The 14,367-nt window shown below is 47.0% G+C and overlaps 1 protein-coding gene across 1 annotated transcript in view; it reads left to right on the top strand.

Moving 5' to 3' along the window:
• The window catches only part of LOC120900346 (kinesin-like protein CG14535), a 125,433-nt gene extending 111,434 nt beyond the window's left edge, over positions 1 to 13,999 (top strand). Inside the window, exons 10-15 of the mRNA XM_040307209.1 lie at positions 8,090 to 8,284; positions 8,374 to 8,594; positions 8,684 to 9,056; positions 9,145 to 10,474; positions 10,548 to 10,652; positions 10,866 to 13,999. Coding sequence (XP_040163143.1) covers positions 8,090 to 8,284; positions 8,374 to 8,594; positions 8,684 to 9,056; positions 9,145 to 10,474; positions 10,548 to 10,652; positions 10,866 to 11,661 — 3,020 coding nt within the window. The 3' untranslated portion in view covers positions 11,662 to 13,999. The remainder of the gene's footprint in view (positions 1 to 8,089; positions 8,285 to 8,373; positions 8,595 to 8,683; positions 9,057 to 9,144; positions 10,475 to 10,547; positions 10,653 to 10,865) is intronic.
• The last annotated feature ends 368 nt before the right edge of the window (positions 14,000 to 14,367 follow it).

Genomic DNA, 14,367 nt, shown 5'->3' with positions numbered 1-14,367 from the left:
TGTAAATATCTGTTTATTTTGAGTAGCTCTATTCAGACTACTCTACAACTGCCTATTTTGTACATCAGTGGTTTCTCCGATCAATTGTACTACTTGACCCCGTTTGATCCGCTCCCTAATTGGCCCTGATTTCGGAGAACTAGTTGTCGCAGTTGTTCGGAGATCTAGTTTAATCCCAAACTGATAAGGCTAGTTAGAATGAATATGACCAACGTCACTTGCCAGGTGAGGGTGGATGGAAAACTCTCAGGACCTTTTGCTACCACCAAAGGTCTGCGCCAGGGGGACGGGCTTGCTTGTCTCCTATTCAACCTGGCGCTAGAAAGGGCCATCTGTGAGTCGAGGGTGGAGATCACGGGAACCATCTTCTATAAGTCAACCCAGATCCTGGCATACGCTGATGATATAGACATCATTGGTCTGCGGCTCTCCTATGTAGCAGAAGCCTACCAAAGGGATCGAGCAGGCGGCAGAGAACCTCGGATTGCAGATAAACGAGGCAAAGACCAAACTGATGGTGGCAACATCAGCTAGCCTACCAATAAATAATCACAATCTACGTAGGCGTGACCTGCAGATAGGTGAACGCACTTTTGAAGTTGTCCCACAATTAACCTATCTTGGGTCAAAGGTCAGCAACGATAATAGCATGGAAGCTGAGTTGCGCGCAAGAATGCTGGCTGCCAACCGGTCTTTCTACAGCCTGAAAAATCAGTTCACCTCAAAGAACCTGTCGCGACGGACAAAGCTAGGACTACATAGTACCTATATAGTTCCGGTACTCATATACGCCTCTGAGACATGGACACAGTCCAAATCTGACAAAACCCTCTTAGTCGCGTTCGAGAGGAAGATGCTCAGAAGGATACTTGGCCCCGTATGTGTGGAAGGACAATGGAGGAGCCGCTATAATGACGAGCTATACGAGACGTACGGCGACCTCACTGTCGTGCAGCGTATCAAGCTCGCCAGGCTCCGGTGGACTGGCCATGTTGTACGCATGGAAACGGACGACCCAGCCCGTAAAGTCTTTTTAGGCCGCCCGCAAGGACAGAGGAGGCGTGGTAGGTCCAAATTGAGGTGGCAAGATGGCGTGCCAACAGATACTCTCTCCAAATATTCAAAGTAGTATCAATAGTTTCATTCTTTGTTAACAGATAGAGCTGCTTCTTTCTATCGTCCTTACATACAGCTCATCAGCTACCATTATTCAACCCAAGTAAACCTTGTAAAAACCAAAATCCCACCACACCAAATTAGGTAGCAAAAATGAATAAAAGCCAACATTTTATTTCATTACCACACCGCCACATCAACCCACCAACAATTTCTCATATTTTCCTTTCGGTTTCGGTACTTAGTCCCGAACAATGGCACATTACGCCACCGAATGGTAATCCCTTTCCTGTCTCCATTTTCTGCATCCTACGGCAGTGAACTGTTATCCTTGGTCCCCGCTCACCCCGCTGCTTCTTTCTCCTTCCATTTCCGTATGTTCCAGTATTTTGTCTTCTCCATTCCCAATGCTTGGAGCGCCATCAGTCGATTAGCTTTTACTGCTACTACTAGTACTGCTGCTCTTCAATTTGCTTACGGGGGTTTCTTTACTCGGTGTGTGTGTGTTCCTTTCTTTTGTTTAACACAAAAAACCAAACCGCCTATAGAAGATCCACGAGTCCATGACTCGCGTCCCTCGGGCGGGTTGGTTTGGCACGAGAAGCAGAACAAACTTTTTCCAAGCGTCGTTGGATTATTATTATTACCTTTTGCAAGGTGCCCCAAGCCAAGCTCACACCCGGGTTTTGGCCTCCTGTTTTAATTGCGTCTATGCGGCCTGTTCGTACGCAAAAAGTGCGTTTCCTTTTGCTTTCTGCATTCGATTGCTCCGGGCCGGCCGGAAAGAAGTTGCCATTTTCTGCTTTTACTGCTAAAATTTTTACTACCATTCTGGTCTATTCATACCATTCCTTTTGGCAAACAGTCCCGCTTTGCTGCCATTTTTTTTCTTCTAGCCACCCACGTGACAATGTTGGCAAATTGTGAGGAAGTAAAACGAAGCGTCCTCTTCTCTCATTCCGGAAGCCGCCAGTCAATCATCGAGTGGCGCGGGTTCCGTTCCCATAAAGAACTTGATTCTTTTTTGTTTTGCACATTTCACAACCACACAAACGGGGTTGGCTTAGCTAATAGAACTGTTGCCCGAAAGGCATTCCGTGGCACTAAAAATAAGGGAAAAAAGGACACCATCGCCTCCTTCCCGATCGCCCGCAAAAACAGATTAAAACTCTATAAAACATCATCCTGCTAATGATGAACGTTTGCCACGGGGTTTTGTCGGCTTCGAGCATTGGCATAAAGTTTATGAATATCAGCTTTACGATTGCCATTTTTACGACCAGTTCCATTTGAATGGGTGCTGGGCTTTTGTGGGGCTCACGATTTTCAGCCTTCCTTCCACGTGCACCACAACCACAGTCAGATCAAACTAATGAACCCAATCGTGTGGCCTTTTTTATTGTAACGAAAATTACGGTCGCTGGTTTAAGAAAATGTTCGAGTGCGCTCAAAAGGTACTGCAAACCGTTTTACTGCACAGTTGGGAAAGAGGTGCAGTAAACTTTCTTCGTTTTTAAAGCTCTGTTTATTGTGGCACAATCATTGTGTCCGAAAGTTCTCCAACGGCAGTACGCCTGGTGACGGTGGTGGCGCCCCCCTTTTCTATTGTTTATTTTAAATAATTACCATCTGACAGGAGGAGCTCGCTTGGATGGATTTATGATTCTTTGATGAAGTTCCGTTGATGCAGGTAAAGCTAAAGGTAGCTTCTACCTTTCATGGAAATCCTGTCCGACTGACCGCTAATTATTTAAACAGACACAACACAGTTCAAGCGCCTACAAACCGCTTGCCTATTAAAAATGTACGGATTTGCTCCGTTCTTGATCGGTGCTTCAAATTTTACAACCAAAACTTGCTCTACAGTACTGCCAACAATAAACGTTGCAGTACGCATCCGGTTGCCAATTTGGTTAGGTACAGCCGGAACCAGCTACCGAATGATTAAACGCTAACTTCACTCCCTTCCCCGGAATAGCAAAAACCAAAAACTCCAAACTCACTTCAAAAACTCCGAAGAGCCTCCGTGAAACCGCCGTAGCCAGCCAGGTGACTTCCGTTCGTTGAGCTCGAGCAGCATATCGGGTGATAGGAAAGTACGAAGAACGCTTTCCGCTTTCAACAAAAGGTACGCAAACGATGCCTTTCCCCCCATTGCGTGGCGGCGTGCCGCTCGTTTTGCGTAAATGCTAGAAACGGTGAAATGATAATAATAATGAATTCATGAGATAATAAAATATTATTGCAGTTCGCTTTACTTCCTTTGGTTAAGGGTGGAGTATGGGGTGGAGAGGTTTCTTTGGTCGTAAAGTGAATTGGTTGATGGCGGTTTTTTTTGTTTCGCTCCAAAAGAATGTGATTTTAATTCGTGTTACACGAAATTTCGTGCACCGATTATCGTGCCGTTTGAGTGTTTTTGCAAAACTGTAGCTCCAGTTCGTGTAACACGCGTGCTGCGTGACGTTTCGTCGCTTGGAGTGCAGTATGATTTGATGTACAGTTAATTTAATTTAATTCAAATCTACAACATTACCGTGTACCTTCAATCCTATATATGCTTTTGAATGCAACACTCAAATCACAACTAAATCTTTGTCCACCATCTCTAACAACTGTTCCTAACCCCTTCAACAATAACGACCACTACCGCCAATAAAGCAACCAAATCGCAGCAAAAATTCCACTCCACAACATTCATTCCGGATGCACGACGTTCACAGAAATCTCATCAGTATTTCGGCGTGTTCATCAGCTACCCGCTAGAGGGAGAGAGCGCACGGAGAGCGTAAAAGTGTAGAGTCGAGGATAAATATTTGACAATTATTCGCACCGGACAGCGGTATCTAGATAATTGACATTCCTGCATTCGTGGGCGAAACGATCAAATGAGTGTACGATGATGGCAAAATTCCAATTAAAATCCACGTTCCATTCCACGAGTCGGTGAGCGTTCTTTGTCGGGGTAGTCACCTGAAGGGATTAGGTTGCAGCAGGAGTGTTTTATGGACATATTCTAGCTATTCGCGGGGTAATTTTTGGATAATTGCAGTAAGGAATTTTATAAGGATTTCAATCTTATAAGATTGTAAAAATTAACTAATATAGCTTTTGAAGTTATAAGTATAGAAAATCTAATTTGAATCCAATATGGGACAAAAGACACTAATGTATTCCACATTGCCTACTTTTAGGCGCCACAGCGTGATAAACACAACTGAAACGTTCAAGCCCTTTTGCCCACCGATAGCATTGCATTATGCCCATTGTGATACAGCATTCTTTACATGCATTTTAAGCACAAAATTACCAGACTCAACCATCCATTTGACTCTGCTGTCCCAAGTGCAGTCCACTCCATCCCTCTTCTCGACCTGTCACGAACGGCTCAAATAGGCTTAAACATCCAACCACTCCACTGCAGCATCCTGCACCAGGGATTAGCCCGCATATAACCACACACACACACACACAAACATACACACATTAGCTGGAATCCGATAAGCCTTCCGTATGCTGTATGTACACGGGTCAACCCGGCCTCATCATCCCAGATTAGGGAGTATAAATTAATTGTTTAATAATTCACTAATAGCATCAACATTTATCATTTTGCATGTCGGTTTGGCTTGCCACAGTCCCCTCCTACATCCCCCCTCCCCCCCCCCCCCCCCCCTTCCTAAAAGTGCATCGTTCGATTGCAAACTCGCAAACTGTCCCCAAGCGTCCGCTTTTCGTTCCCTTCGACAATAATCATGTCAGGACGCCTCACAAAGCCACCGTCTCCCGATGGTATGCTGCCCAACAGTGCCAGCAGGGCAACATAATTTCACAAACACCGTCCAAATGACCAGCGTCGCGTGCATGTCGGTATCGGGCCTGCCGGTAACATCCTGCCACTACACTGAAACGGTGAACCGTAAATAAAGCACTTGACGTGCACAGTCGCTTGCAACCGCGACCAACGCACCAGCCGAACGGTGCGCGGCCCCCTAATGGCGGCAATCAGGACGCTCGAGCAATTATTGTATTTATTTGATTTCATTACTGTTGACATCGGTTTTTTGGGCCGTGCCAGCCAGCCAGGCCTTTTTGCTGTCCACCGGGATGAGCGCGGAAATCAACCGCGAAAAGCTGGTTGAACATGATCCCTGGGCCTGGTGGATGGAGGGGCGCGCTTGTTCAACTGTGATACGCGGGCCGACCAATCGATACTGACGCTTGATGCGGAAAAACATGAACACGATCGAACCATCCTCCCTCCTTGAATCCTCCAAATGGTTGGTCGTTTTGTACCGATTATCAAGTAGCATCTTTTTCCGCGCGAATTGCTCTCCGCAGTAAATATCAATCACTTAACTCTTATTATGCAAACAGCTTTATCGGCCGATCGGCCATCGCTGCTCACCTCAGGAGGCAATTGGCTGCACTTGGCTCATTACCGTAATGATTTGCCCATTATCATTTGTTCACCCCTTTTCCTTGGCAGCCCCACGTTTCGCTTGCGCTCAAGAAGCGGGAGGAGACCATAATGGCCGTTTCTGATAGCATTTAAATTGGCCAAACAAACTTCCAGCCCTTGCCTTGATTCTCAGCGAGCTATTTCTATCGAGCGAAAAAGGTAAAAATTCGCGTCACCTCTCTATTCTTGACGGCTCAAAAAGGAAACCCTCTTCTCTCACAAGCGACAGCGGAGAAAAACGATGGAAAAAGTCAACCTCAAATCAAGTTGAATGAAGCGCGTCGTGTTTTTATAGCAAATTGGAACTTGGAAGGGACCGAGTGCAAAGAGGCAGAAGAAAGAATCAAAAACTGGCAAATTGAAGCGCAACGACGAATCGGTCGACGAGCAAAAAAGAAGTATAAAGATTTATATCTTTTTGATTTGCTAATGGGCTGATCGATGCCACACAAACCGATAGCACTGGTTAATGGACGACGCTATTTGATGGTCGATCGATTGAGTCGTACAATATCGTACTGCACACGTTCCGCGGTGAGAATTCCGCCCGGCAAAAAAGGCATCATTGCAATTTTCATTCTACATTGCCATTATTACCTCTTTTTTGTATCCAGTTTTCGTCTTTCGTTTTTCCATTGACGGACACACTTGATTGGATTTTAACAACCCCCGCACACAATGTAGCGCACGGTGGAAGTAACAGCACTAGCAAGAGGACCGTTTTAACAACTTAATTTTCCATTATCTGATCAAATCGCTGCAATGCAACAAACTGTCAATGGTTTATGATTTTCTGCAATTTCGTTTCTCTACGGCCAGTGTCACATATGGACAGCAGTCCCATTTTGTTGCCATCCCATTAAATTGACTCACCGTTTGTAGCAAAAGAAATTGATCACTGCTGATGTCTGTATTCCATCGCTTGCTCACTTTCACCATCATCATCATCATCATCGGCGTCGTTGCGAGCATCATCATCAATCAAACAAACAAACAGCTCAATCTGCCCCCAATAGCACGCCCAACCACGGGACGGGACATCTTCGAGTTCTTGAAAAAGGATACAGATGCAGGCAGAAAAGGAAAAAAAGGACACACAATCATACGAAATAGAAAACCCAAACCGCCGGAGCCAGGAAAATGTCTGGCAAAAACTGAAACGTGCTCTAACCTACAATCCACTGCTGTGTGCCTTTCAATCAAATCATTTATAAATGTCCAGTTGTGTTGTTGCGAGAGAGATGGGGGGGGGGGGAAGCAGTTCCCTTTTTTCGTAAATTGCTCCTTCCGAAACCTGTCATCCCGAGTAGAAATGCTGCAAAGTCCCTTTTCCAGTGAGCGTATCGCCGGGGCGGGAAGAAGCTGAACCGGGCAGCACACGGTGACCCTCGTTAGAACCCTCATAATCGTCAAACGATTTACTCTTTCTTTTTCAACATTTTTTACAATCCTACTTCGCTTTTACTCCAACAAGAGATGAGTTTTTCTTTACTTTCTATTTCCATTCTTGGGTGTATGAACAATGACTGAAAAGATTGCAGCACAACTTCTACGAACTCCAATGACTGAGGAGTAACTCACTAGCCTCAGCCTGGTTTGTTTTGGGTGTTTGTGTGTAATTTTGGCTGCATTTCGGGAAGGTTTACCCCTTCTCTGTTTGGTCCACTGTAACTCATCCACCTCCAATCAAATTCGCCCTGGTTCGCCCTATGGAATTTCTGGATGTGTTATTTAACGTATCAGAATGCCTCTCCGACGCTATCAATCGATTTTCGAAACATTTTACTCACCTGCTACCTTCAAAAAACGAGGGACTCGCTTTTTTTCTTTTCATCGCGCACGAAAGGAAAACTTTCCTCTCATCATTTCTCTTTCCACTGTCGGGGGAAAAAACGAATTGCCACAGACACAGCTGGGATAGGCTTGTTTTGTCACCGAAAAAGGATACAGTTGTCCTGGAAGAATAACTCTTGGAGTGAGATCGGGACGAATATGACCGTGTGTGTGTGTGTGTTTGGAATTTTGATAAGGTTCATTTTATTTACGGTAGCAAGATGTGTTACCGAGCAGTGAAAGGGAAGAGATTGTGCACAGGTTTTCCAGACGCGCCACCCCTTTGAGACAAATGTCCTGCACGTGATGATGATGTGTGTGTGTGAGGGTTTAGGGAAGAAAAAGGCACCAGAAAAAAAGGTTTTTCCCCCCAATCACACATGTGCTATAATCGATCGTTTTTTATGGGCAAGGAGAAGGTGGTACAACCAAATCCAGGGACACACTGTGCAGTTTTAGGATATTTTAGGAGGCAGCAACGAACGAACTCGGGGTTTCAATTTCGTCATAAATCGATTACGATAAAGTTGGATCCGTTTATCAAAATGGGTTAAGAGGGGTTGGCAGCCGAAGAGTGGGAGAGCTGATTGGCTTCCCTTATTTATCCGAACAACAATTTATTAAGCAAATCCTTTCTTTTCGATTATTCTTTTCCCATTTCATAATCATAATCTCTCTCAGAATCGGATGACTCGCCCGGGATGTACCTACGGGGAGACTTTCTCGGCCGGCCAACGGAGCTTCGGGCGCCCACAGCGGAACGGGCTGCACTCTTTCTCGATCTGGCGCTATCGGGACGATCGCAGTGCAACTTCGAGCCGGCCTTAATCTATACCCTGCACGTCTATCAGTACAGCTTGTCGGGCAAGCGTGGAGGTAAGTTTTGGAGAGAGAGAGAGAGAGAGAGATGGACTAGAGATTCGGAAGATTTAATTCCGAACCGTACTTTCACCGTACAACCGTAGTTGAAGGAGGAAGAAGTCGTCTGCATCTAATCGATCTCGGTGGCTGTGCGAATCGTAACGGAGGTCTTCCACTGTCGGGCATTGGAAATGTGCTGCTGGCGATACTGAGCGGACAGAAGCATCCACCTAACCGGGATCATCCACTGACGCCACTGCTGCGGGACTGCCTTGCACCGATCACCTGTCACGTAGCGGTAGTGGCGCATGTAGCTCACACACAGGTAAGAACACCAAAGTTCTTACTAATGAGAGACGTCTTTATCACTATTTACAACCTTATTTTCCCCTATGACATGACTCTTGTACATAGACCCACACGGACACGCTCACGACCATCCAGCTTGCCTCACGCATCCATCGGATGCGGCGAAGACTGCGGCCCCGAAACCATCTGCTAGGCGACAAGGGACTGAACAATGGGTCGTCCGGCCACCAGTCGGGCGGTTCGTCCGAGGGTCCGGATCCATCCAGCTCCGACTTTTCGCAGGACACCGTCATCTACATGGGCCCTTGCGATGATCCAACTGACGGGGAACATCCACCCGTCTATCTTCCAAGTCTGAACTCGGGCGACAATCGGTGCGCCATGAACAAGGCGCTCAAGGGTTCGGTGGCAGAGAAAGGACCCTGCACCGCGACTCCTTCACCCAAGAAGAAAGCATCCGCGGCAAGTGCTTCCAAAGGTAAGTGACTACAATGTTTGTAATAACTGGGGGAAATTCCAAGCTTATTGGAAATGTGTGTTCTTTTCTCCTAAAAAAAACCCTGCAGCTCAACCCACAAACGCTCCCGGTACGAGTAGTGCCACCACTGTTCCTGGCCGCACCGATAGTCTTAAGCGCAACCAGCATTCAGCGTACGCGCACCAGCAGGGCCAGGGTCCGGAGCTGGTCTCGAGCGCCATTCAGATAGCGGCCCAGCACGCCTCGCCCAAAGTGATAGCGGGAGCCTTTAAGCATGTGTCTGGCGTCAGTAAAGGCTCCAACATCCCTACGCCAAAGGGTTCGCCCATGCGACGCCCAACGGCAGGGACGGCCGTCGCGAACGTCGGCGGCCCCTCCGCAAACCGAGAAAGTCCCTCGCGACAAATCAGCGAAGAGAAGTGGATCGATGGTCCGCGAGTTTCCAAATCCAAGGTGCACGAAGCGCGTCATCTAATGCGCGAAATCAATCACGTGAAGAAGTGTGAAACTTGGGTCGATGGTCCTCGAACACACAGCGCACAAGCTCATCCGAGTCAGTCACAGCCGCTGTCAGCAAGTGCGGCAGCAGCGGCAGCCGCCGCTGCTAACATTGCCGGCGGGTACGGATTTATGGATACGCACAAGAAGAACATGATCCGACAGTGGGTCGAAAACCAGTCCATCCAGCTCCTCCAACAGTCCATGTCGGCCAACAACTCACCGATGCACACGAAGCACCACACCACTTACAGTTTGCCAAAGTTTAAGCCGAGCCGATCGGATGAGGATGGTTTCTTGACGCTCGAGCTCGATCGTGCGAACGGTGATGAGTTGGTCAATCCGATCGCAATGCGAGGCTTCACTGCGGCGACTACTATTGCCGCGAACAGCTCGGAGAGTCACGTGCGAACGGGACTGAAACAGGGTTACAGTTTCGACGCAGAACAGACATACAATGTTACCACACAGCAGCAGCAGCAGCAGCAGCAGCATCATCAACATCCCCAGCAGAGTCAACCACTTTACGCATCGGTGTCTCATGCCGCTAAAATGTCCACCGCGGCACCCGCTGCTACGATGACCTCGGCAAGCTCTCTGCATGACAATCACTCGGAACGATCGCGCACTACATCACAAGCTAGTGATAGGGCGTCCCACACGCAACAGCAGCAAACGGATGCGACCACCCAGGAGGAGGAGGATCAGGACAGTGGACCTTCGGAAGTACCGCCGGCGTTGCCGCTCATGGATCCGCTTGGTTCGCGGGAAATCTCACACGAAAGCATCCACATGCTCTGCTCGCGTCATGCGTCCCGGGATGACGCGATGAGCGTGCATAGCCATAACAGTCACAACATCGGCATGATGGACTGTGGACTACAGGTGACGGAGGATGAAATTGCTAAGACTATGAAGGGGTAGGTAATAGGTGTGTATAATTCTGAGCTGATATTTACAAAAAGGTTATGTTTTGTGCTGGATCTTCCACAGAGAGCATCCACTGAGCGCCTTGAGTCATGGAGAGTTGTCAATCGTATCGAGCTTCAATGTTGGTGGAGATGTCTTTAGTGATTGTGTTATCGGCGATAACATGAGGTAAGGGCAATTGGGATACTATAAAATGATTTTGATATTACTGCATAAAACCTGGAAGTCTCTCTAAGGTGATCCTCGAAGAGATCTACAGCTTAGAGATCAAGATATTCAAACTCGAGGATCTATTTATCTTGGAGAGACTTCCAAATTAAATAACCTGCACAACCTCTTCGTCCCTTACAAATTTCTTCCATGGACTCCTCTTTACTCCAGGAGCCAATTTGACCAACTCGCACGACTACGCGAGATCTTCACCTCCCAGCTAGCGATGGCCGAGGTGACACCTTCCTTCCGGCTCGGCGATACCAACAGCGTGTACAGTGAGCCCGCCTATCGCTTCAATGCCGGCCCGAGCAGTGTCTGCAGCGAACCGGCCTACCGTCCACCGAGTCCACGCTGCCGGGACTGTCGCCAGTCCATGACAATGTCTCGCACACCCAGCCAAAGCTCGTTGCCAAGCCTCACGGGGATAGTGGCGATCGCGGGCATGGAACAGTACGCCTCCCTTCGCCATCCGGACGGTGCGTCCGACCCAAACCTGCCGAAGCTGGAGAAAACAACGGACGACATGCTGGACCCGGACGACGGACCTCACACGCACATCCGCGAGAACCCGCTGGCCGAGCTGCTCCACTGCCAGAGCGAAGACGACGATGGGCAGCTGAAAGGACCGTCGTCCACTCTGCTACCACCCCAGAACCTTCCCACCCTGCCGCTGCTACCTCTGTCCACACCGGAAGCGTACGATAGTGGGCACGATTCGACGCCCCGCACCTCGAAACATTCGGGCATCTCACGGCGCGCCGAGAGTGGATACCATAGCGTCGGGACGGTGCGCGATAGCGATGAGTCGAGCTTCGGGTCGGCGGCGTCCAGGGCGCACCAGAAGTCGGCCGGTGCCGGTGGCAAGAAGCGCAACCGTGCCGACAACAAATCGCTCTGCCACTGGCTGCGGAACCCGTTCAACTGCACCTATCCCGACACGGAGGGTGAAATCAGTGACTTCTAGAAGGCCGTTCGATGTGCTTTAGCTAATCTGTTCATCGTGCTGTACTGCGCGTCGTCGTGACGTCTTTGCCATGGCAAGCTACATCAGTGTTGTATGTTTAGTTTTTTGGTTTACTGCAAAAGCCTGCTACATCGCCAGAATATCGCCTATATATTGCTGACAATAAGATCGCTTGATCCAAACGCTCACACGGACGAACTGTAATGGGTGGAGGCTGTAAGACGCGGAACAGAAACTAACCCTAATTGGTGCTTCACATTAGTAGGGTGCTTCATCGCAGGTTGACAGTGAAAAGTAATCAATTCTTCTCAAATTTAACTTCTATTTTTATGCTCCTACATCTGTACCACTCTCTTGATCTCCTTTCCTCTATCTCTCTCTCTCTCTCTGAACTCTTCACATCATTGCTGAGTAAAAATCATAATCATAATCGTTATGTCATGCTTTTCTGTCGTTGTTGGATAATTGTACTGTTTACCCTGCTGTTATCGAACTATCATTCGAACATCGTTCAACAAATGTTGCAGTGTGTTTCGCTGCCTCTGGGCTAAATGCTTCCTAATCGCTCTAATCGCACAGATAAATTATGGCACAAACCGATTGTACAGACTAGTTTAATGCGATTATTATTGCTTGGACTTTTAATTCAAGCCAACCTGTCCCATTGCCCGGTTCCCGTTGTATCGAATAATGTTTTAAAATTAAATTTCACCTCCATTTAGAAAGGCTCGCATCGAACTAATGACACTACTACCACTACTCGGTTGCCAAAAATGTGCCCACCCCATTAAAATGTCGCTGCGCTGCGCGCTAAATGCCATGCCATGTCGCCCCGTAACTAATTGCGTTAGCGAAATTAAGCCCTATCCCCCCCCCCCCCTCCGCATTGCACGATCCGTACTAAGTGGGCAATTTAACTGATTTGTGCGATAATTATCTCCCAATCGGAGGGGGGGGGGGGGTGAGGGGCTCTTACGGTACTATATTGAGGGCACTTTGAATGGTCGCTTGTTACAGAGTGCATGTGTAAAAAAAAATAAAAAAAAATAAACAAACATCGAAATGCAAATCCTACCAGTAGAGCATCAGCGCAACGCAACGCAAAAAAGCGCTAAACGAAACAATCGTTTATGTATAATCTGTTATTAAATCTCTATCGGGTTGGGTTTGGGTGGCGGAACCAGTGGGTGGCCGCCCTCCCCCATGCTGCTTTTTTGTTGCTCTTTGTTCACAAACCGATCGAACAATTGTGGCAATTACGATGCGATAATCACCATGGTAATGTAAATGATTTGCAATCCGATTTATGTGTTCGCGCGGTCTTAAGTAGCGAAATAAAATAAACAAAAGAAAATAAGATTAAACGAATAGCGAACACGTTTATGGAAGGGAGTGAGAAAGGGAGAGAAAGTGTGCGAGTGAAATAGAGAGAGAGAAAGAGAGAGAGAGCGGGAGAATGGTTAAAAGGGGGACAGACAGAGTAGAAAATAGTAAATCGAAGTATGAAAAGATATCAATTTTACTTGTCAACAATCATAGTAGCAGAAAAGCATGACGTTATCCCTCTTAGTAACAACCACAACAACGCGGCCGTTTGTTTACAATCGTTGAGTTCGATTCTTCAACACTTTAATGCTGATTTAATTTATATTTAAACCCGCTCTTTGTACAGCTGTTTTTTTATTACATTTGTTTAAACAATCTCTTTTGTAAGAAGCATTTCAGCTGTTGCAAGAATTGAGCACAACAGATTACAAACCAACCGTTTACTAAGCCATCTACAAACAGCAGCAAAGCACTGAAACCACTCACAAATGAGAGGGGAACACAGATTTTAATTGGCACTAGGATACTACTAATGATCATCACTAATCATATGCAGGAGACGCACGGTGGTTTCCGGTTCCGAAAATACAGGTACACAGTTTTATAGAATGAAATTTTACAACAATCCCGAAAGACGGACGTTGCCCCATGCCCCCTTGTTGTCGTTCATCGAGCAAGCGTCGGCTGCTTTGATCCCGAAAGATAGAGAAAGAGAGAGAAAAACACACACTGCTAGCTATCCAAAATCCGCGATCCTTCCTATATAGCGCGCGTGCGTTGGTGCGTGCGTGAGAACTGAGAAGCATCACCAGCCTCTTAATGGACCGATTATACTATTGTAATTATTATGACCATTATTGCGACGGCTATTGTACGAAAGGTGTATTGTATAATCTTTTTATCTACCGCTTTTATCGATGCTCGACACAAATGTGACGAACGTATTGAAGGGCGAGGGAGAGCGAGAAATAATCAACTGAAAAGAGAAAATAATTTTATAAAAAGACTGCGATTAGATTGGTTTTTTGTTTAGTAAAAATTTATGTAAAAATAGAAAGAAAAATCACTAAACTGTTAAGCTGAGGTAAGTACTTCGCTTAAAGTAAGTGCTGCGATGCAACAATCAAGCGTTCGGGGTTGCATTCTTCGCATGCATGCTTCAGATAAGCACTCAATCCCTGATTAAGCTTTTATGCTGCGTTCTACGGTCGAAAGGGGAAAAAAAGAGAAACGAGCACATCTCGCCGGAGCTTCCACCTGCTTCATTTCAAGCCCCATTAACGTCATTAACGATGCACGTGATTTCACTGTCCCTTCACTATCTCTTCATCGTTAAACGGAAAAAAAAGTTCATCAGCATCTCAACCCCAGCGATAGTGT

Source organism: Anopheles arabiensis, chromosome 3 (genome assembly GCF_016920715.1).
Source record: "Anopheles arabiensis isolate DONGOLA chromosome 3, AaraD3, whole genome shotgun sequence".
Lineage (NCBI taxonomy): Eukaryota > Metazoa > Arthropoda > Insecta > Diptera > Culicidae > Anopheles > Anopheles arabiensis.
Note: the sequence above shows the minus strand (reverse complement) of the source record. Positions and strands in the feature narration are given on the sequence as shown.